Consider the following 25,473-nt stretch of genomic DNA (forward strand, 5'->3'; position numbering starts at 1 on the left):
CTGCTGTAATTATTGTATAAATATAAATGATATTCGAATTTCACTACATTTTTGCTTGCCGTAAAAAAAAAAAAAATCCACAAAAAAATCTAATTCGGTCACTTTCTGTGATTGTCTACCGCTTATTTGAAGATGTCTGTAAACAAAAAATAATTAATGAATGAATAAGAACTGCAGTCTTTTACAGTGCTTCAAATATGCCGTGGAGAATCACAGAAAAATAAAGAAATCAAGAACATTGTTGCGGCATTTTTCAAGCAACGAATAAACACCGCTAACTTGGAGAATGCAGGGAAAAGTCTTCTTCTTGTGTCCGTCCTAGACCCTCGGCACAAACATCTCCGGTTCCTTGACGAAAACATGAGAGAAGTAAGATTTTTTTTTTTTTTTTTTGAACATTATCAGAGCATTTTCATTATCAGAGTGGCACGGATGCATCCGCCACCACCAACGATGAAGAGGATCCGGCAATGCCCACTCATCGGAAAAGGCTGAGCCAGTTCTTCAGAGAGACCAGCTGAGACAAGTGGGAACAGTTCTTGCTGGATCCATGTATTCCACTAGATAAGGATCCCATTCGGTGGTGAAACGAAAACACAAAGCGCTTCACAAAACTTAATCTCTTAGTACACCGTTATTTGTGAGTCCCGCCAACGTCTGTGCCGTCAGAGCGCGTTTTCTCCACGGCCGGCCTTATTGTTAACAGATTAAGGAGCCGACTTTCCCCCGATCATGTTGACATGCCTGTGTTCCTTAAGAAAATGTAAAACAATAAGGAAAAAAAGCAAAAAATATTTGCTGAGTTTAAAAGTTTCCAAGTTAAATGTAGGCTATGTTCTGTACAATAGCCTATTGCTGCAGGCTGCTTTAATCACGTTTTTTCTTTGTGATCTTTTTTTTTTTTTTTTTTTGCTTTTAATCTGTACTTTTTTGTTTGTTTGCACACATTGTTAAAGGTTTTCAGCTACAAAACACGATGTAGTGTAATGTTCAAGCTTATTGTGTATAAGCTTGTTCAAAAATGACGGAAACAATAAATGTTGCTGAAAAATAACGTCTGTCTTATTACACTTAATTTAAATAAACGAATATTCGAATATTAGTTTTTTTGTGAGCTCAAATATTCGAATGTGATATTTGTGGAAAATGCCTATCCCTAGTATTCAGCTGCTCTGTTCACTTTTCACTAAAATGCTGATTCTCATGCCGGTTTGTCGCCAAAATATGAGCCGATGACAGGCTGCTGTTCAGTGGGGGAACTGCGAACTTCAGACCACCGCCTTGTGTTTCACTCATAGCTGAAAGATGCCAGCGACTGACTCCGTAACCTGCCCATAAACAGAGTACTGAGATTAGAGAACAAATATTTTAACATCAAAATAAATTCAGTGCATAAAATATATACATACACAGTACGTACATAAAGTATCATACAACAATTGGAAAGTGGAAAGATGAGTTTAAGCTGGGTTTCTGTGTTCGTTTTGTAATCGCGTTACTGTACATCAAATATCAAACAACTTCTGATTGGCTGTGAAAATTTTAGCTGGATAGGTCACATTGTGCCTAATTAGAACATGGTGTTACAATAATTCCCAATATAGTGCCCCTTGTGGCAGTGCTGAGAATTCAGTGTGTGCTTTCAGAATATATAACTTGTCTATATTATTATTAATTGGAATACAGCTGAAGAACATTTATTACCTGCAGAATGCCTGCACATGGCTGTGATGTGTGTTTTGTTCTCATAGTATTGTCCACATGTGGTCAGGTCAGATCGGTGCTCTCTGCTCCTCGGGGAACCATCACACAATCAGATCACACTTCTGCTACAGTACCTCAGCACCAATAGCTGACGTGGATTTTAGTGACTGCAAATTATTTCAGATGTCAAAATTTCTCTGGGATCGAAAGAATAAACATTATTTTGTGTAGATAATAAGATGTGTGTGTGTTTGTGTGTGTGTGTACTTTAACTGAATGAAATTCTCCTGGTCCTATGCTGAAATATTCCAGTACATGGTATGTTCAAGTGACGACATCAATAGGTAGTCAAGTCAGCGTTTTCATACAGGTTATAAATGCACTTCCTTATTCAAGCATTTTCTGATGCTTATTCACTCAAGCCAGTTGAGATGTAGTGAATAGCTCAGCTGCTGGGCTGTTTTAGATGGGCTTTAACTGCCTCTTATCTGTAGCTACAGCCCTAGTAGATGAGGATTAACTGTTTAGCTATGAGGCTATTGCTTTAAATCATTTTCACAACACACACACACACTCTCAGCCCATAAGCTATTTACTGTTGACAGCACTGTTAAGGGCTTTTTTGTAAAATACAATTGCCTAATCGATTGTAAATAATCTTGAATTCTGCATTAATCCCCAGTTCACCTCCAAAAAACACGCGCACACACATGCACCATTGTTTATAGACCTGTCATTTTTTCCTCAAGTATCACTGTAATATAAGCTCTTATTTGTGTCCGTTACTGTTACACACTCAAATGTCATTTCCCAAGTTAAAGCAGCACTGACTGAAAGTGACATTCCGGCACAGCGCAATCCAGCTGTCTTTAGTTTGAAGTCGATTTGGGTAAATCTCACAAATAAACATCTGGGTAATATTTTACCCTAAAAATTTTTTTTTCATTTATTTAAAAATACAATTAATGATAAATTACATATATCTGGCTTTATAATAAGTAGGGATGGGAACCGAGAACCAGTTCTTATTCCGAACCGGTTTTGTTCTTTGAAAAGAACCGGAACCGTGAGCAATTTCTAAGTTTCGGTTCCGAAAACGGTTCTGGTGCAACACGTGGCCAAGCGCTGTGAGCAGCCTTGCGCCGGTGTTTTGAGTATTCGGCGTTTCCCGTAAAGGATGTCGCGAACCGAATAACAAACACGCCTCTTTAATTACTGAGCACATTGATTCCAATGATACGCATTTCACAGACTTGTTGCGCTGTTGTGTCTTTAATTGCCGAACATATTGTTTCCCACGACTGCATGTGCACTCGTGACTATTTGGGACTATTTGGCCCCAACACTAGGGACTATTTGGCCAACCAGCTTATTCCTGCTTGAAAAGCAAAACGTTTTGATAGTGTAAAAAACATCAACTTTGAAGCACATGCTGATTGATGGACTAGCATTACTCAACATTACTTACTACCTTCCAGCAACGCCACATTCAGTGAAGGTAAAATAGTAAAAAAAAAATTAGTTCATTTAAATGGAACCAGAAGCCGAACCGGAAATTTTTTTTAAAATACCCAACCCTACTTATGAAGATCTCTACACTGTAATATATGTTGCATTTTGACATTGCCAACCTTTAAATTAAGTTGACAGTAAGTAATAAACAGTATTGAGCATTTTTCCTTACCACTATTTCTTAATAATTGTTAAATGATTTTAGAACCGGAACCGGAAAATTTCTAACGATTCCCAACCCTAATAAAAAACTGCTTATTATAAGGAAGGGTGATTTGGATGAATTTGTGATTTTCATGCTAGTTCTGTTTCTGTGTGTCAGATTCACTAATTCAGCAGATTGTCAGTTAAAGATGACCAAAACATGATGAGAGCGCAACCGATACCAACAGTGAGTGAGCGAGAGAGATTCTGAAAGGTTACATCCCTCATTCGTGGCCCAGACATCATTATCAAGTCCCCCAATGGAAATAGCTGACACCCGAAATATCCCTTTCTTCAGCGCACAAATCAGTGTAACTCTGAAAGGGAGTTTGACTGAAATGTCAGAGAAACATTTTCCCTCACCTTTAAATGTCACTTCCTGCTCTTTCCTGCAGACGTACTCGCATAGACATTCAGCTGAAGATTTGAGTTTTTAGAAAGAAAGCTTTTGAACTGACTTGATTGTTGCTGTTTTAACTTTGTTCTGTTAACATAGGTGGTGTTATGATATGAATGTTTATGTGGGATAAGGGTTTGATATTGTGAAGGCTGTTCTTTTCCGATATGAAGACACTCTCTGTAATGAATGCAGGATTTCAGTCTAGGTGTCGCCAGCACATTTCGTCAGATGTCACAACAGTGTACGTCATCCTGCGATATCCAGGGATTGTTTTCAGTACAGGCGCCTCGGCTCACTCACAATTTCTACGATACCCTGGGATTTATGTGTCTCTGTCTGAATGTTGGTTGAGAGGTCATCTCAAACTTCTTATATGATCACTTTACATTTACGCACAAACTTACTGGAGTTTTCCCAGTGAAAAAGATTTTTAGTATGTTGACTATTTGTCACATTTTAAATGTTTTTGGATGCAATGGTGGTTAAACCTGTTAATGCCATATCAGAACAAATATATACATTTTATTTGTATATACTGCATTTATTTGTTTAAAATATATAAATATTTTTTTTATTTTATGCATTTTATTTATAGGTTTATAAGCATAATTTATTCCCTTAATGGCAAATTGAATTTTCAGTTCATCACTCATTCTAATATGCTGATTTGATGCTCAAGAAACATTTCTTACTATTTGGTAAAAACAAAAAAACAGTTGAGCTGTCTAATATTTTTCCTGAGGATTCTTTGATGAATAGAAAGATAGAAGGTTAAAAAATTTTTTTTTTAAATATATATTTTGTAACATTATAATTGTCTTTTAATTGATATATAATATCAAAATCTACAGTATATACAGTATATATCTTTGTTTCTCGGCTGTGTGTTTGACGTGGTTCTCAGTGTATGAGTGTTTTCCTCTAACCTCCGGGTTGCATTAGTTTCTTTTCCCTCCCAGAAACTCTGATCCAAATGGGTCAAGACCCAAATAATCTCTCCGGAGGCGCCACAAGACAATCGGTTTAATCAGCTGACTGTAAGCTCTCAGACCTGCTACTGGAAAGAGGACTGAGGACCAAACGCTGAATCAATACACCTTATTAGTCCAGCAAATCACCTAGAGCTGGTTATCAGTATGATCATATGCTGATGAGAGGTGATTGGCAGCCCTCATTTTTTGAGTCCAGGATGCTTGTTTAGTACCACTACTGAAACCCAACGGTGGGACTCTGCTGGAACATATTCCATACGTGTGTTGACATTTCTGAGGTAGAGCGAAGAACAGAAAGGGCAACATAGCAGGCTTTTGTAAAGGTCTGTTTATGAATAATGAACCATAAAACAGCTCACATTAACTTCTGTGTTTTTAACACAGCTTTAAGGCCATGTTCTGAGCTATGTAAATATGTTTCAGTGATGGGTTTATCTACTTTTTTAGTGTTAATATTTGTAGCAGTGGTGCTATAACAGTGATTATTTTAGTGGTGTTTTTTTTTTAGTCTGACTAGAACCAACCTCTTTTAAAGCGTAAGTATAGAGGCTTCTCAGGGAGTCTACAACCTCTACAGATATCAAAGCAGAACTTTTATAACCAATCCACTGACTTCAACAGTAAATATCAAAAACTATTAGGCTGATGATACACGGGGCAACTTTTCGAGCAATGCATCAGTCATTCTGTTGTAGGACTGTGATCTTATTTTGCTGAAATGCTTCTAATATGTGATTGGACCCATAAGCAGTCAACTATACATGGATAATTTTCTTTCTGTGATAACCAGAACTTTGAGTAAATGCTGCTACTGAGATTCTCAGATTTGCACATCAACATCTTTTCTGATCTTCTGAGAACAGATTTCCAGATCATTCCTTCATTCTATCCTTGTGAGCCTCATCTAAAGCTGTAAGAACAAATTTAGGGATTCCTGTATTTTACTGCAAAAACCCTGCTTCTGTATAGCGTAATAAAACATAATTGTTTTGAAGTACTATTTAACAGTGTTTCTCAACCTGGGGGCTGGAGCAAACTTTGAAGGGGGCTGCATGGATGACTTTTAAATATTGAAATGACAAAGTTAACTAATTTAAAATTACAATTCTTAATTTTAAAATAGTTTTTATTTAAAGATGTATATTAATATTCTCAGTATTGCTTTTATTAATAAAAAAGATGTCACATTACAGTAGAAATACTGAAAATATGGCCTCTGAATCTTGTGCTGGACATTGGGTCAAAAAGGTACACACACATTCATAGTCATTCACCTTTGACCCTTCAACTTCCCATTGCCAATCCACCAAAGATTAGAGTAATTTCCAATCCTTCTGGTCAGAGGTCATCTGTGCTGGACCTCATGGATCATGAAGTGACCTCTTTCATGGGTTAACTGTTTTAGTAAGCCTGATCTTGACTGGATTAGACTGAACTTTTATACCCCTGTTCTTTCCTTGTAAATTAATTAATAACATGTTTCAAAAAATGCTCCGAAAACCCTAGCAACCACATACTAATGCCCTGCCAACTAAGCAGAACATACAATAGCCTCCTGGTTGTTTCTAAATGTTTTCAACAGAAGAAACAAACTCATACAGAATTTAACTTTATATTGCATTTTAATTCTTTCACTAAAATTAGTCTGAGGTCAAAAAATAATTGTTGCCCACCCCCCCTGTGCTAGGCAATTCTAATTATCTTAGCTGGATTTTTTTTTTTCTACGTCTTCGTCTTTCAGTGTCTCTTTCTGTGGTTCTGTCTTATATAATTGATGTCATACTAGACTCAAGCGCATTAGTAATGCTGCACAACAACTAAAGAACATATCTGTAGGTGTATATGTGTGTCCTGCTTGAAGATAAAGCACCTTGAGCTTAAAAGTGGAGAGTGTACTGAAGTGGTCTTTTAACCAAGTGTTGCATAACAGATTTGAAGTTGATTATCACACATTCACAGTTAGTGTCGCCCACTGTGTGGACACAGGCATAGTATATTTCTCTTTAGTCCTCTCTTTTTCTGTCCCTTCTTTATCTCTTTCTCTGCACATCAGTTGAAGCATCTGTCAGCCTGCGTACAGCTTCATATATTCACGTCCCCCGCAGACTGATTCTGCACTTGTGACTGTTATTATTGGGAAAGTGCGGGACAGATTGGGCACAGGGGGTTGTTCTCTTAAAGTCTTTCTAAATCACTGCTGTCTTTGTCTTGTCATGAGGGGAGAATCATTCTGCCTAAATCGTATGCATCTTATGGGTGTATGAGTGTGTGAGAGAGATAACGTGGGTCCTGTGTGAAAGTGTTTCCTATTGCAACAGGAATTTCGGATTCAAATGGCCATTTTGCTCTATTATTTAAGAAATATGTGCAGTTATCATGCATGTATCTGAGTGCGTGTATATACATTTATTATTTGTGAATAATAAACTATTGTGTGAAACTGTAGTTCAGATTTTATGTTCAGATTTAGCATTTGCTAACATTAGATTGTTTGTGGACCATCCAGCTCTCTAGATATTGTTATCTGCATCTGACATTAAAAAAAGAAAGAAAGGAACATCATTTGATAACCAGACTGGAGCATTTTCTGATATCTCTGTACTTCTTCCTCATGATATCACTAGCAGCCGTGTCTGAAATCTCTCCTCGGTGTAATCATTCAACACCCTGACTAAAGTGTGTTTCTATGAGAGAGACCGATAACACGCAGGATATAACCATGTTATATGTGCGCTGTACGCCTGAGGATGCTTCTCTCTCCTCTGCACTGCTGTAATGATGTTAGCGCCGTGTGTGGCTCTGTGGAGAAGCTCATTATGTGAATGTATGGCTTGTGTTTTCAGGCTTGATATTGATTTATATGAGCTTTCACATGCTAATGGCTGTTTGCTCATGATCACAGATACTCACTCTCTGTCTGTATCACTCTGTCTGCTGCTCTGTTCCAAATCCTAGACCGCATTTAAGGCATGGTGTGAAAGCATTTTGAAAAGGTTAGCAACAGTATCATGCTGCCTTCTAAGATAACTCATTATGAGCAAATTTTAAGGCATTAGGGTAAAGCAATCCCAGAATGATTTTGCTACAGCCTAGGCGGAAAAACTTTTTATATTTTATTCCAGTATCAGTAAAAATGACTGTTTCACCCTAATTGTGTGTGCTATGTATTATTGTGTGGGGTGCAAATTATTTTTCAGTTGGAAAAAAAGGTCGATTTCAGGTTAGTCGAGATATGCTTAATAGATATAATCATGAACTGAAATCACCATTGTGAGAATTTAACAATAGCGACACCTGCACATTCATGTTAAAGTAGATTTTCATAAATAATCAATGTTTTGTTCGCAATTAGCTAGTTACCCAGCTCTACAAATATCATTTTGCTAAGCTAACAACTATAAGTTAAATTTAGATCAGCTTTCTTAAAGAATAATCCTTTAGCATCTTGGTAAGTTAACATTTAATCTTTTAGAATTTTGCGATGAGTAACTACATTTAAGATTAAGTTATTAGCTTAGCAACATGCTAATTTGACGAATCAGGAATTTGAAGCAACGTGTGAAATTGAGTGTAGACTCTCAAAGTGGCAAAAAACCATAGGATACACAGTAAGTGAAGCTCACATGATCTGCTGCTTGATACAGTTTGCTTGAGGTTTTTTTTTTTTTGGTTAAGCACAAACTAGTTAAGTAAACGCTGCCCGACAGCTGCTTGTAAAAATTACACTTGTCATTTCAAAGTCCACGAAATCTAAACTTTTTCAACAGGTGGCCGCTTTATTTAGTTGACGAATGAAATTAGCTGCACGGTAGGGTTTAAGCTAAACTGGTTTAGGAAAAAAATAGTTATTATAATATTAATAATGCATTTTATTTAATGGCGAGAAAGAACATGAGCTGCAGAATTCTGAACCAACTGGAGCTTATGTAGCAATTTAGAGGGAACACCAGTAGTTTATACGTGACGTGACTAGTGCATGAACAAGAACTGCTGTATTACTGATTGAGAGAAAGTGGAAGCATGCAGTCCATGTGATATTATCAATTTGAGGTTCAAAGGATAGAACTTATAACCTGAGAGGAAGGACAGATTGCATTATTGTCAAGATAAAACAATTAGATTTAGATTCCAAGATGTGTACTTTAGTTGAGTTTAGTTAAACTGAAGTTACTGTGTTTCCCTCCAGTAATTTATCCATTGTCAGTAGGGCTGTGCAGAAAATCGAATGTGATTTTCAGCATGAACACATCTTTACAAAGATTTCACTTGGTTTTGGAAAAGAGCCATTATTTCTTTGTCTCTCAGTGGCAGACAGTTCCTGTGCTTGTTCTTTGGTGTGAGACTGAATTATTAACTTCTGAAAAATCTATGAATTATGCTTCCTGTCTCCATCATCTGGAAGTAGGTCACAGTACACACACCTGTCACATCAGTGTCCACTCTTTCACACGCTTGAGTCACCCCACAGTCGAGGTCCACTCACACTCATGCACACATATGAAAACGTGTCATGTCAGAACCAGCACACACACCCCCTGAGACCATCTGATAGATGCCCGACATCACAGGACATGAACCCCTGCTGTGTATGGTGACCTGTAGGCTACTGCAGAGTTCAGCTGATCCTAGATCAGCTGTAAGCATGCAGTATACGTACTGTAGCAGTAAACGTGCACACACTCATCTACTCTGTCTTTGCATTCATCCCTCCGTCCCTCCAGCAGGATGTTTGCCTCTGACTGCCTCTATGGTATTCAGAAAGGGGAAACGGCTTCATCTCATAAAAAATCTTGAATCTCAAGGGTTATTGGATTTCCTCTGAGAGAAAGAGAATGTGAGAGTTTTCTCTCCTTTCATTCGTCCAGTCAGATGTATCAAAGAGCTGCAGTTAGAAACCTGAGAGTTAGTCTGTGGGCTTCTTCTACATGGGGGTTGGTGCAGTAACTTAAACTATTAAAAATTGTTGTAAAAAAAAAAAAAAAGAAATAGCTAAAATTACTTATTTACATTGTGATTTTTATTTTTTTAAGTTGTTCATTTTGGGACTGATGTATGAAAAAGACTTGTTCCCTATTTCCCCTATCACTATATGGCATGCAACCTCAATAAAGCTCAATATCTCGATTGAACCTTATAATTGCAAGGTGATGAAATGTGCGCCAAGTACCTTTTTAACTTTTTTCTTTTCTTTTTTTTGAACATTACCTAAAGCTATTTTATGATTTTATTATGATTATGATTTTATTATGTGCATTGATTATTGACTCTAAATTGAGAAATTTTGCTAGTTTAACTCAAACTGAAATATCTTCTTAAATATACTTAATTGTCTTAGTGAAAGATTATTTCTTTTTTGTTTTACATTTATAATTTATTTTCTTCTTAATTCTTATTTTTATTTTATTATTTCTTGTGATTTTGTGCTGAAGTATCACCCAGATATTTCTTCGTGATATTCACCCAGAATTCCCTTATGGGATGTGGAATATTAGGTTTCTTAATCATTGTTGTGGAATATCAGATGATACAATATCATCCACGTGACGCTCAAATGAGATAAAACTGGGGCAACCTGCCGAGTTCAGCGAAAACACCCAGACACACACAGATGCTAGAGTGACATTTCAAAGAGAGCTTGTGAAGACTGCTTTTGTGTGTGAAGTCACTAGATGAGGAGAGTGTATTTTGTGTTGTTTTTGTTAAGGTTATTGTTAGTCTGTAAAATGATTGCTGCATATCTGATGATGCTTGCATCAGAGCAGTTATTAAATTTTAGTTTTCCTCTTGTAGTACATCAAAGTGTGGCGGCTCTGTATATTGATTCAGAGTTAAAGTGCTTATAGACACAGTCACTGTGGCAACCCGGCATAATCTACAGATCTGTAAAGGTGCTCTTATACGTTTCCTGCCACTCAGGTGCTGCACGCACACACACTCACACATTCAGAAAGAGGCAGTTTATGATAACTGTGGAGCTGCTTTTGTTCTTAAAACCATCATTAGGGTGGGATGGGATCTGCTCTCCGCACATGAAAGCAGGGTCTGTGTTAATGCACTCAAAGCCCCCCCTCGCTCCCTCAGGAAGCACCCACACCCACCCAGCCCTCAGCCCCTCACATGAAAGGCCGGAGCCCCAATCCTGTTTTCTGTCCTTAATTCCTCTTCCCCATCTCCATCTATTCAGCATCTTTGTGATTCACAGACACAGTTTTTAATGTCTGTGCGTTAACAGATCCATGACTTGGATCTTAAAATGATACATTCTGCAATGGTGCTGTGATGGTAATACCGTAGTATCTGGATGTTCACACTGTATTCTAGGCTACTTCAAAGAATACTGTGGCATTATCTCCATTGTAGTGTCCAAAAATATCCAAAATGGTAATACTGTGGTATTTTTGTGATTTGTTGGCTGATACAGCATCCAGTATGTCCACACACACACACCTCTCACCTCTTTACCAGCCCCACCAACCCTCCCATCCCCAGCTTTCCACATCACCACCATTACACACATCTGTGCGGTTCTGCTTGTCATGTTTTCAGCTCTTTGTTCATTTGTATTCCAGTGGCATAAGGGTAGCACCCATCCAAAATATTCACATCATCCCACAAAAATTATAGCATAAAATTTAATAAAATATGGATAAACACCTACATTTTAGGTTAACATTTATGTGAAGGAATAGTTACGGTGTTTAAATATTTAAGTGCTTAAAAATTATGAAGACATATAAATGACTAAGTGTGTAATTGGCCATGAGACCACTCAAAACGGAGTAAAATCCATATAATTTCAAGGCCCCACTTTTACTAAAACTCTTATTGTAAACAGACGTTATTATCTCATAAAGTTGAGTTCTGAATGTTTGAAGTGGATTAGACAAGCGTATGGTTACCGGGCCGCCCTTTTCGTATGTTTATATATGTGTGTGGCTCTGGTCAAAATGTCTCATGCAGATATAGCCTTTACATCCTTGAATAACTAGTGAGACATGGTTATGGACTGAGGTTATGATTGTGCCTTGAGTATAAATCCATTCGTTGTCACTTCTTTAATTGTCTTTTAGGTCATGAGACACTAACGTTGTGAGCTTTGCTTCATCCACTGCTAAACTTCACCTGCAGATATCTAAAGGCCCTCAGGGAGAAACCCTCATCTGTCCATCCATTCATAAACTCATCAAAACACTTGTCCTGTATAGATTTGTGGGAAGCCGATCAACTTCAAAACCACATGTGCAGAATGTAGCCTCCAACATGAGAAGAAAGAAAAACGGCTGTGGGATGAAACCGTTCCCCTCCCCCGTGCATTGTTGTTGTAAGCCGCCAGTGTCTGTCTGACAGAGAAGAAAGAGAAAAGCAAGAGAGTAGAGTGTCTGCCCTCATCTAAACTCCCTCTTTCAGCCTTTAGCTTCACCTGTTTAATGAGCATCACTGTCACTCATTTCTGAAGAGATGAAAGAGGAGAGGGAGTCTTCTAAAACACCTACCATATGCTAAAGTCGACTCGATTTATTTATATTTCCATTTTGCTCTACTTTCCTAGGGAAGCACAAGGGCATCAAGCACCTATTTTACACTTTTTTTTTTTATTTTTTATTTATTTATTTTATTTTTTTTGTGTGCACCACTAGCAGTCCTGACTCACTTGAGAAGACGATATCTTTCTTTATTTATTTATGTCCCCTAGGGGCAATTGATTTTACAGCAAGACCAGCGCACAAAGACAATTTACAATACATAAAAATTACATAAAATAAAAATACAACAGAAAATCACAAGACCAAACAACTACCTGCTTCCATCTACTGCCCATATTTAGCAAAGAGATAGAAGTAGGAATAAATGAATGTTTATACCTGTTACTCCTAACAGAAGGAAATCTTAACCGAGATCCTGAAGGTAGAAATTGAAACTCAGAATAGAGAGGATGGGAAGTAACCGTTAAAATAGATTGAGCTTTTCTAACTACCTGTCTATTATATATGACATGAAAAAAAAAAAGGTTTGTGGTTCTATGAATATGTGACATGTTTTTGTTTAGTGAGCAAGAGCATCCTGTTCATGTGTATGTATGTATGTGTTGCAGCTAACCAATCAGAGCACATTTCGTATTTTGGAGAGAGGGGTTTCATTGAAACCGGAACTAAACAGGGTGTTTGAGACCGACTGGGAGGAGAGATGCCACAATAATATAAAACGTGCAAAAATAGTTTTTAGAAAAATCTAGCATGAAAACCTATTCTAGTACATCTGAGAACCAAATCAAGACTTTGTAAAAGGGCATAAAAGGACACCTTTAAGATAAAAATAATGCTTTTGTAAGTTGTATTCACAATCCACTTGGCTCTAAAGGGGCACGATGCTTCTGGAGAAAAGATGTACTATGGTGGAAACAAGATTTTTACTGTTAAAACATCCCATAACACGTGTTTAAAGCATGTTTAAAGCTGGCTCTCACATTCTAAAGCACCTCGCCTTTTTTCCCCAAACATTCTGTCCTCAGAACGATGAGGCATAGCCTGAATGAGTCTGCTTCATTTCATCTCTATTTTAAAAATAACCAGTCGCAGTGTTCTTACATGTCCTCTTACCACAACCCTCTGGAGGCAGAGAGAAAGAAAGGTAGAGCGCTCTAACTGCCGAGAACACCCAACACATCTTAATCACTCATTATATTGCAGCCGCTTCAATCCCTATGTCTCCTTTTGGCCCATTAAGTCTTCTTCGAAGCAGCCCTGGGGCCAAAGCCATGCCCTCAGATTGGAGGCTATTTCATATGCTGTGCACTGGTCTTTATCTAAAGAAGGAACACATAAAAATTCAAATGAATTTTCTAAGAGTTACTTTATTAACAGAACCTTGGCCTAATAGTGCATACTTTGAGCTGTGGTGCCTATTTGGTTTAAATTCAAGTTTAAATCTGGCATACTTGTCGTTTTTGGTTACTACACTGCTCTCCGTAAGAAGCAGCAAAATGCCAAATCTAAAAATATGGGTTGCAATCTTCCCTATCCAAGGAAGTGCCGCTGTGTGTCATATGTTTACTGTTGACTATCTGCCTTTAATTCAATTTATCAGTCTTGTGTCAGACTGAAATAGAACTACAATCTGAAGCTTAGCATTAAAACGTTTTTGAATGATCACATCAGTAACGTTATCATATATTCAGGTAATAACTCCTCATTCTTCCATAAGGTCCTGCAGAAGTGAGAAAAAAGGGTTTTATTACTTTTGAAATATGGATATTTATCGTACAAAAAAAATGCATGGATGTTAAACTGGAATTTTTTCCTGTATGTGATTTGGAAAGACCGAACACTGTGTTGCGATATTTCCAAGTCAGTTGGAATCTGAACACTACCTGCGCTGATTTTAATCTATGAAAGTCTGTCTAATGAGTTTATACAAGTGTTGCACAGAGCTGAGAGTACTGAACTGTTTTTGGTAGCTGAAAGCATAATCAATTTTAGCCTAAATATTTAATAAACTAGCACACCAGAGGCAGGGGCTACATGGAACTTTGTGACGTGCCCCAGGGTTTTGTGGATGCTGATTCCATGGAGGCCTGGAAACATAGTGTTCGTTCAGATGAATCCTGGGTAACTGGATGTGCCTAGCTGCATGGTCCAGCACTAGTATGGCATTATTTTTAGTAAACCTGTTTGATGTTCCCATAAAACCAGCCACAGCTCCTGCAGCACCTGTGTGGTTTTCACAAAGAGCTAGTAATATAGTGATTTTCTGGTCTTATGCAGTATAAATGAGATTTGGGTGGAGGAAAGGTGGTGAAAGTACAAATGGAAAGAGAGACAAGGAAGCAGAGCAAATTACCCGGTAGGAACCATTGCATGTAGCTCTAGAGACTAGCATCAGGACAGAAGATGTAGAACAATCCTACTCCTGCTTACATAACGAACATATAAATACCAAAACCCAGAAGACACGGCCGCCTCAGGCTCCCAGTGACACACACTGCAGAGATTACAGAAGCTGTAACAATAGTGTCAGATGATGAAATGTGTTTGTGTTCACTGACGCACAAACTTTAAGGGTATTTTTGTCTCTAACTTTGCGTTTGCATGGTGGTTCAGGTAAGGGCCCAGATGACAGTCACTTACTGAGGTTTGTGGGCTAATGTGAAGAAAATGTGTCCAGGTCAAATTTCAACCCAAAATCAAAACAGGAATATAAATTAAGTGAATTAAGCTTTTTTTTTTATATAATTAACATTCATTTTATGACAATTAAGTAGATTTTACATTTTTTAAATGTTATTAAAACCGCCATCACTCAGGTCTTCAGTTTCACATGATCCTTCAGAAATCATTCTGATAATGCTGATTTGCTGCTCAAGAATCATCTTTTTATTAACAATGTTGAAAACCATTGTGCTGCTTAATATTTCAGTATTAATCCACTTTTATTTTAAATAGAAATCTTTTGTCTTTACTTTCACTTTTTGAATAATTGAGTGCATCCTTGATGAAAATATTAATTTGTGTAAAAAACGAATACATATCTAAATTCTATTGTATATTATACGTACGGTTTTACACTTTGCACACTTTGCATATAATGTGCATTGCACATCATAGTTTGTTTGTTTATTTATTGCATAATTCTGATCTGACTGTGGGAATGTAATTTGTTATAAAAAGTCACAATGAAAATCTTATTTTCTTTATGCAAAACATCATTCCTTTCAATAATATTCTTTTGGAGGTCAAATGTTCTTGACACGTTTTGTGAGATGCTGAGGTAACTCGACACACAAAGAAATGTCCTTCCCGCCGTCTCGCGTCTTTAAAACTGCTCTGTGATTGAATCAGCTCACCCACTCCCTCCCTCCCTCTCTCCTTTTCTCCTCCCACTCTTTCTTGCTCTCGCTCTCTGTGTTTTCTGGAGCTCAGATGTTGAGAAGAGCACAGCAGAGAGCAGCAGGAGAGAGATGCAGGCAGGGGAGAGAGTTACTTTAAGGATCTATAGTTCAATTATTAAGCCTGAGAAAAGACAAAACCATGGCAAAATTTACTTTTTATGAATGAGCCTTTTAGTTCTCAGGATTTATTTGTCTGCTGATTTTTAGTCTCGGAGAGCACTTAACACAAGAACTGGAGAATTTGTGAACTCCAAGTAAAGAAACAAGAAAAAGATTTCTTCTTTTTCTGGAAAGAGTTTGGTTTTTCGGTTGGGAATCGTACTACTGGCGTTCTGGGGGTCAGTGCCCCCCTCTCTTTCCCAGTGCGCGGCTACGAGAGGAATACTGTGAAGATGACAGAGATCGTGGTGACGGACTGTAATCTGAACCCGGTGTGTGAACGCGTGGAGCAGCACTGCTGCGTGGATGATCCTTCAGCCATCAGAAGACACACCAACACTGGTGCCAAACTGTGGGGCCGAGTGCGCAGTAAACTGCTCCGACAAAAGGTCACTCACTCTTTCATTCTCTCTCCATCTGTTACATCCTCTCTCTGCTCTGGTTTTCTGCCTGTTTCCCAGTCTTTAACTGACTGAAAGTCACTGAATGAATCTGCTCTTTATCATGCTGCTTGTTTATGAACTCAAAAAACTGAATGTTGATCCTATAAAATAATTTGATGGATTTATTTGAAAAAAAATTTTTTTTTTAGCAGATCAATTTTCTCTCTCTTGTACCTGCTTTTTTTCTTCACCTGTATATGTTTCATTCTTTAGAAGATTATATTACAAAGTTGAACATGGAGATGCTTAAATATATGTTGGGGATAAAAAATTGTAGAAGTATGCCTTTCCTCCTTCCTTTGCTTTTATACATTGGTGGTTTGTTGACTCTTGGTTTGTGAATGAGTGTGTTCAGTGTAGTTGGACTTTAGGTGTTAGTTGTGTGTGTGCAGTCTGGCTGCAGTTAGAGGTTAATTATCACTTTAACCTGCCGTCCTCAGAGCCCCTGGCAAGTATCGCCCACCCACTGATGGAGGTCAATCAATCACACCTTTACTCTCACACACACCACTGAATAATCTTCCTTATTCATAATTACAAATCATGCATTTTCAGAGGCTCTTAAAGGACCGCAGTAGATCCAGAGCACAGTTTCTTAATGAACCTATGCATCTTTATTCAATAAGGCAAAATCAAAATCCAGTATTTTTTAGACCGATAGAGGTTTTGATGGTGGAATTTACTGCAGGGGATTTGTGTGATAAATATAGTTTATTTTCAATTGGGATGTCTAAGGATTGTTTTTTTTCAGTGGGTACTTCAATAACTATATAATAACAATAAAAAGTTTGAAGCCAGTAAGTTTTTTTGTTGTTGTTGTTGTTTTTGAAAGTCTGTAATTATTAACAAAGGTCGCATTTATTTGACCAAAAATACAGTTTAAAATGTACAATTGTGAAATATTATTGCAGTTAACTTTTTCTATTTGAATATCTTTTAAAAATGTAATTTATTCCTGTGATTGAAAGCTGAATTATCAGTATTCATTACTCTAGTCTTCGGTGTCACATGATCCATTTTTTATTGTTGTCGATGTTGCTGAAAATGTTTTTGATTCTTTGAATAGAAGACTGTCAGATTTTCTTTACTCTCATTTTTGATTAGTACATCTTTGCTGAATGAAAGTATTAATTGCTTTAAAAAAGCGTACTGACCTTACCTTTTTGAAATGGCAGGAAAGGTTGGGGACCCCTGTTTTTACAGAGAAGGATTGCACGTCAGTGTCATTTCTAGTATGACTAGTATAGCGTTGATGGAATCGCTCTGGTGTATGTCACATGATCTAACTGTTTCTGGCTCAGTGTTCACTGTTGCTGAATGATTGTTCTGCTGTGATGAGATCAGTGCCTTCACACTCTGCATGTAACTGTGCGAGTAGGTGTGCAGATGCATGTGTGTGTTTGCGTTCGTGTGATGATGCGAGTCGGCAAAATTGAGGTCTCTCCACGTGGGGTATGTACCCTGCCAGCACTTTGAGCAGTAATTTATGTGCATAGTCTTTCTGGCTATAAGAACAAATAATTTTAGCTCTGTTGTATTTCTGTATGTGTGCTCTGCTCATTCAGGTCAGTGCTTTTCCTGTTCCACTGACCCAGAGCTGACCGTAGACACTCAGCTGCAGCTGTATCAAACATCACTGTGACTCTAGGTTAATAGCTTTTGTTATTAATACACAGCAAAGGAAGACCCGTATCTTTCCATGTGCTGAGCACATGCTCTTTTGAAGTTCTCTGTCCCTTGCTTTGTCTTTCTCAGACTTCCTCTCCCTCTGTTCTTTCTCAAACATCATTCCGATGGTATCAGATATATAGTAGCATTTTCCTTTATAGGAGGAATTCTGCCTGTAAATCATGTACATTTACTGTACAGACTCACCCTGTCTTTCTCTTCCCACAGGTATTGACACATAGAGGCTGTTGTAGGTAGACACAGACAGTTACTCATATATGCTCATATTCAGACACAGGTGAAGTAGATGGACAGATAATTGCCTGTTACTGCCAATTACACTTATAAACAAACCTCATTTTACAGTCATTTGCACTTTAAAATGCTTTGAAACACACTTGTGAGCTCTCTCACAGATGGCCAGTCTCATTGACTGAATATTGAATGAGTCTTTGTGGCCAAGAGAGTGTCTGGTTATCTGTATGAGTGTGTTCCTTTGGTTTGGTCATGAATGATCCCAGTGTTGTCTCATGACCTGCTTATGTCTGACCTCCACAAATGCGTTTTCATTTGATAAACCTAAATCTCAACAGAACACCCCCCCCCCCATACCCTTATATGGTGCAATATTTGAGGGGGCACCCATTTGAAGTGGTGTCCAAACCCCCCATAGTGCACATTATCAAGTGTTCACATTCATTCCTAAAATTCACTGCAATACCGAGTTTGCAAACAATGTGAGTGACCAATGGCACTGTGAGCATTGCATCATATGAATTCCTGCATCTCGCTGGAAGATGCCAACCATCACTAGCTAATTTAGAAAGATTGAGATGATTGATAGATTGACTGAGAATTAATTTTGGTAGAATTGTACACAATTTTGATGCGATGTTGGATTGTAGCTTGATGTAAAATCCAATATAAAATCTTAGTCCTGAAGCAAAACTAGTTGAGAATCACTGCTCATTATGCAAGCACAGATGTGAATACACTGGCAACCCATTGTAAGTGTAATTCATCTGTACATACACAGTATGAGCACATTTTCCCTACTGTGGTGTTAAAGGGATAGTCTGGCCAAAATTTAACATTCTGTCACTATTCACTCTCCCTCATGTCATTTTAAACCTGTATGGCTTTCTTTGTTCTGTGAAACATAATAGATTAACATGACACTCAGCTGACGTTCACTGAATTCTTTCATGTTCCACAGAAGTGAGGGTGAATGATGGGTAAATGATGACAGTCCTTTAATTTTGGGGTGAACTACCCCTTTAACAAACCTTAATACTCAATGAGCTTGTGTCAGTATACTGTATTCTGTAAAATGTTGCTGTGTTTGACAGTAGTTGACCTGAAAGAGAAAACTGACTTTAAGAAGGCAGCCCACACTAATGTTCACTATAGTGCCCCTTGTGTCAATGCTGAAATTGTCCGTCCCTTCAAAGGAATTGAAGAACTGAAGGAGGGAGGGTCTGTGTGAAAGAGATGTATTATGCACAAGAAGAAGAATATGTCCCCAGAGATGAACCCATCCTCTGCTGTAACTATCTTCTCTTCAGCGTTTGCTGCTTCACAAATGGTGCTCCAGGTTATAACATGCTAATGAGTGAACCACTGATGAACCCTGCTCCTCCTAAAAGGCTTTTAAATGCCAGCTATATGGTAATGTATGCTTTTATCACCTACATAAATCTTCTGCTGCCAGTGTGAGGGCACCAGACCTCTATGAGGTGCGGCTGAACCCCCACAAGGCCTTGCGTTTTGGGCTAATGAAGTGGAGGAGGGTGATGGCGAGGTCCATTACTGGACACAACAGATGTTGACCTGCTTGGATTTCCTCTTTATACAAATAAGTGCTGTGGTAGTACCATGGTACCTTGATGTGAGCAATATGGTATTTGATAGTTATCATGGCTCTGGATGTTTCAGTAACTCTTTATTTACGGTGTCCAGTGTACGCCATTGTGTCATGTTGAAAATGCATGGTTGTGCTATTGGAATATTTTGTGGTCTAATTCAGTAGTTCTTTCACGTTTTGGAATTGTTATTCATCGTTCTCTCTTAGCAGATGTTTCTTGATTTATGACAATGTCCTCTTTTAGGTTAACTGGCTTGCGTTTATTAGCAACAGATGCATTAACATCTAACAGTCCCTGCTTTAATGACAGTCTGTTAAAAATATGCTCCATAATTTTCAGGGTATTTACAATAATACAAAATTTACGATTTGTGTCTCCTGGGTTTGTTGTTTTTAGTTTCTGTCGTTACTTTTAGTTCTATTTTTAGCAGTCACACACACAGAAAAATGTTGCTCATGTTTTTAGACACGGTAGCATTACTTTGCTTTATAATGATGCCGTTTTGTTCTTTGAAGAAACTTTCCTTATGAAAACATGCAGTACTGTAGTAACAGTAGTAAACCTGAGACTTTTATATTACTGTAAATGGTACTCATGTACTGTATACAGTATGATAATCATTTAGTACATGGTATATATCAGTTCTCTATGGTATTAACATCTGATATTTTCACTGTACCATGATATCACCAGTACTTCAGTGTTGTGTTTAAATACCTTATATTGAGGGGCTTAAATGTGTTTGAATATGTATGATGTGAGCATGACATTGATGACCATGTTAATGAGTCAGCAGGTCATTGGCATTTCCTGTGTGATTTAAGTTAGGTTTACTGGAACAGGCTCGGTCCAGTCCAGCAGGCCGAGTCTGTGACATCAGCCCAATGCATCAGAACACTAAAGCAAACATCAGTCTGACCTTCACATCAACCTCTGAATACCACAGTAATTACAGCTTTTTCCCACACCACACATTGAGCAAACACACATTCTCCTGCAAATGCCAAGACGTCTCCAGACTGAGCTGTAACCACTGGCCTCATGCTACGGAGAGATGTGTGAAGGGTAACGCTGGGTGTCTGGCTGTAGCGTGTCAAATAGTCTAGATAAATAGGTTGGTCAGGACGTTATGAAACCAAGCATGATATTTCACTGAGAGCTTGTTTTTAACAGAGCTGTTGGGTGTTTATTTCAGTGCTTTAGCCTGCATTGCTCCCTGTGTGTTCTTACAGTATAAATGAAAGCAGCAGAAATACAAACTGTGTTTTTGCTGTATTTGTGCATGTTTGCTCACAACATGACTCACGTTACATCTTCAGCGATGTTTTAGGCTTTATTATGTAATACTGAGGTTCTTTATGTAAGGAGGACGAGCACAGAGCTACACCTGTCACATAAAACGCCTTCATTCATTCAAACATCAGACAGTACACTGGAGCTGGATGTTACACTGTGTGAAAGATGAGCTTGACTGTTTTGGGCTTTTTCAAGGAAGCAATCTCTGAAAGAAAGGATTGTGTAGAGATTGGATTTGGTTCTTCAATGTCTGAAGGTGTGTGTGTGTGTGTGTGTGTCTGTGTGTGTGTGTGTGTGTGTGTGTACGTAGCAAGGGCTTTTAAATAATATAATAAAAAGAAAACGGAGAATAGAAAATAGAGCAAGCTAGTGTTAGAGGTCTTTTTTATAATTGTATAATAAATAAAAAGAAAATAGACTACAAATATAAGAAAGGTAGTTAGATTTTTTTTTTAAAGAATGGAATTAGAATAGTGAGTGCTAAAATGTGTGTATATGTATACATATATACACACACACACACACACACACACACACACACACATAATCAGAGGAGTAGTGGGGTTTTAAAGTCATCTTAACATTGACTCGTCTGCTCATGTTCTTCCTCCCTTTGTTCTCTGTGATGATCCTCTGTGCAGAGTGTCTTTGACTCTAGAGAGAGAGCAGAGAGAGGCCGGCCAGAGAACACTGTGTTCCTGCTCCGTACAGCAGCAGGCTGGCAGAACGGAGGGAGATGAAGGAGACTGGGTGGGAGGTGGGGGGACACGCTGAATGAGAGGAGAGGAATGAAGAGAACAGAATGGAGATCTGGATCTCCAAAGTTCAGTGCAGGATCTGCTCTATACTAACTATGATGTCCATTTGTGTATAAATATTTATTTTTACCGTGATAATACCAGGTTTTTTTCAGTATCTATCATGGGAACACTATAATTTTTTGAGCATGTGTTGTAGTAATACCACTTTTTTCATGATACCACATGGTTTCTAGGCATCTGGTGTTTGGTAATACCTTGCTTTTTAGAACTGTAATACCATGCAACAATAATGATAATATAATGGTTTTTCAACATGTGATATGGTAACATGTTTGCTATAGTAAGTGTTACCCTTCTCCAAGTATATTCCTGTGATTGATCCCGTTTTCTAGATGATTTTTCATGTGGCTGTTATAATAGGGATTGTTTGAGGTCGTCATGGACCAGAGCTCCTCAGAACTCATTTTCTCCTTTTCCAAGCAGGAAAGCAAACACAAACCTCATTCTCAGGTCTGCACGGATGCTCTTAATTCATAGCATTTCAATGAGCTCCCATCTTTGTTTTGGTTGTACAGTCCCTGAGCGGTTAAATGAAGACATTGAAGATACAGTACTAGTGACTGGTGTATAATCCACTAGGACTTTTACTAGGAGTTACTGCACTTGGGCAGATGAGGTGACTCCAAGGCGAGTCTCTGTGAGCTGTATTAAAGGATTTTCTTGACATATCATGGACCTGTTTGACTCAATACATTTTTTATAAAGTACTGTAAGAAGCACCAGAAGGTTAGAGAATGGCTCAAGGAAGGGCATGTGTATTTGGGATCTGTACAGCTAAATTCATATTGCAGAAAAATAAAGCTGTCAGAGTTTGGAGTGATAAATACTGTTATTTTCATTAATAGTTCATAAAGAGAATGACAGCTGCAGGTGATTTGACATGCATATGACTTCAGAGTTTATCATTGAGTCAAGGAGTTGTCCAGATCTTTTAGGTTATTCAAAAATAGATTTATGATGATTTGAATGAATATCTTCTATAATTAAAAAACCCTTATTAAATAGTTTGACATAATTGTGATTTATGATGTATTATTTGTAAGAAAATTCTTAGCACAATTAAAAAAAGAAAAAAAAATGTAATGTCTGCTAAATCAAAGTACACAGTAAAGAAAAAATAGATGAAATACAATAGAGAGCCATGGAGACCCTCATGACTCGGTCAAGGTCAATACTTCTCTTAAGATTAGCCTCAGGACTGCAGTGAACACCAGACTCCCTGCTTCCTAAAAATATCCATTTATTACCCTTTTAACTTGATTGGTGTAAACATGTCATATTGGTTTAGCAGTGGGATAATAAAGGCTTCAGCATTCCATCAATATCTGATAAGAATCTCATTATAGTCCTAATGTGTGTACAAACAGCATCAGTAATGATGATTGCCCACTGATTGTATCGAGAGAATAGATTTTAGTGATACAAGCTAATGCAGTTGTTTGTGCTGGACATAACTTCCCAGACATTCTTACGAAAAGCTATTCAACCTACTCATGTTTTCCTGTAAATGTTAATTTTATGGCAGTTTTGTCAGCATGTGTGCTGTTCGTGTTCCCGCATTCGGCTGCCAACGTCATGTTGTTTGTGAAGTTTAATTAAATACACATGCACAGGAATGGTTTTAGATTGAGACTTAGTTTAGACCAGAACAGCATATTTAGTGGATTTCTAACAGTGATCTGGTTCAGACTATGTCGGGATGTTTATTATGGTGTACCTTACCTTTGAGTTTGATTGACAGATTAGTTTAAGAGTGTGCGTGGGTGGGGGGCTCCCCCTTGATAGCCCTTCCCATCATCCATCTTGTCTGTGGCATGTAGCATGGGAAACTGGTGTGTACGTGAGAGAGAGTGTAACTAAGTCTGTCCTCCTCAGAGAGTTAATGTTTTAATGGAAACCGCACAGGTTTCGTCTAGAGTGGTTTTCCTTATATGTTCATATAGAACAGTAGCCCGAAAACACCTAAATATCATAGTGAGTTCTTATGAATTATGGATGCTACCAAACACTCAATGGTATATATGAGAGAAATGGCCTGATCTCTGAATATAACAGTTTTGTCACTGTCACACATCCAGTTTATTGAAGTAGTGATTCTTGCTTTATTGTTTCATGTTGTGTTTATAGTGCTGTGTTTGAGTGAAGACAGTGTTCATTATAGAGCTTCATTCAGGTTTGATTCATCCGTGCTGGACTTTAGTACAGTTAACTTTCACATCTACAGTCTAGATATGCAATAACAAGGGAAGAAATCTACTGTGACTTTCTCATGGTTTTTTATAGAAAGGACAGCCTGGGAATTTTTTGATTTAATAGTAAAATGATTTTGAGTCTTATCCCAAAAACAAAAAAAAAAAAAAAAAAAAAGTGGGGGGTGGGGGGATATATAAAAATAAGCTGCTGCTGTAGGTTTAAAATGTTCACATAAATAGTTTGCATGTAGAAACAGACATACTATATAGCACATCTAAACTGCTTGATTGCTTGTATCGTTGCAAAATGTACATTATATTATCGCGCAGCTCTAAGCTGCTAAATGCATCTATAAGGCTTTAGGAAATTATAAACTTTTAGCATGATGATTTTCTTTAAAGCTGCTTTGAAACCATGTGTATTATATACAGTGTTCCTGTGGCTTAGTGGTAGAGCATTGCGTTAGCAGCGCAAAAGGCTGTGGGTTCAATTCCCAGGGAACACGTTAGGTAAAAAATGTTAGCCCGAATGCACTGTAAGTCGCTTTGGATAAAAGCGTCTGCTTAATGCATAAATGTAAATGTGAAAAGAGCTATTCAAATACATACATTTGAAATTTAACATGCAATGCAGGCATTTACTGATCAAAAACTTGCATCATAAACCTGAAATACCCTTATGCAGTCCGATAAACAGCTTTTCTCCTGAAATACTCAAAACCATGGCTGTTTTCTGAGCCTCAGGGATTTTACTTCTGGAGGCAATTTATTGGTATTCATTGTTGAAATATTTTTCTGATTTCTTTCACTGACCTTAATTTAATAATCCTCCAGCACTCTTGGTCAGTCGTTGTCTCTCACGACTAACCTTTGACCTATGACTATATTCCGTGAGGCCAATGTGTTTACATTGCATTGCATCAACGATGAAGTAATTCTCACACTTATTTCTCTCTGTCTGTTTACAGCTGGACCCACAGACTGTGCAGTCCAAAAACTGGCATATGGATGTCATAGAAATGAATGGGGTACAAATTTATTACACATTGATAGTTTTTGCATTATAGCCTTACCAGTTTCTTGTGACTTATCTCATTTATGGTTCCTTCTCAGATTAAAGTGGAGTTTTCCATGAAGTTTACGAGCCGGGATTTAAGTTTGAAGCGGACGCCATCTAAGAAACAGAGCGGCGTGTTTGGGGTCAAAATCAACGTGGTAACAAAGTGAGTAAAATGTCAAGTCTTAAAGCTGCCATATTTTCTAAATTCATGTTACTAAACTTAATTGTGAACGGTTCATCAATGCATTTGTTTTTTGTTTTTTTTACCTTAA

At 37.8% G+C, this 25,473-nt stretch overlaps 1 protein-coding gene across 4 annotated transcripts in view; it reads left to right on the plus strand.

Annotated features, from left to right (window-relative positions):
- Nucleotides 1-25,473, plus strand: part of LOC132136713 (active breakpoint cluster region-related protein-like) — a 179,365-nt gene that overhangs the window by 147,542 nt on the left and 6,350 nt on the right. For 3 of the 4 annotated variants that reach the window (XM_059547307.1, XM_059547316.1, XM_059547325.1), the window contains 2 exons: nucleotides 25,110-25,169; nucleotides 25,255-25,364. In XM_059547307.1, the coding sequence (XP_059403290.1) occupies nucleotides 25,110-25,169; nucleotides 25,255-25,364 (170 nt within the window). Of the gene's footprint in view, nucleotides 1-15,738; nucleotides 16,246-25,109; nucleotides 25,170-25,254; nucleotides 25,365-25,473 lie in introns of those variants that run through there. The other variant, XM_059547334.1, reaches the window with a different exon arrangement.

This window comes from Carassius carassius, chromosome 4 (assembly GCF_963082965.1).
Source record: "Carassius carassius chromosome 4, fCarCar2.1, whole genome shotgun sequence".
NCBI lineage: Eukaryota > Metazoa > Chordata > Actinopteri > Cypriniformes > Cyprinidae > Carassius > Carassius carassius.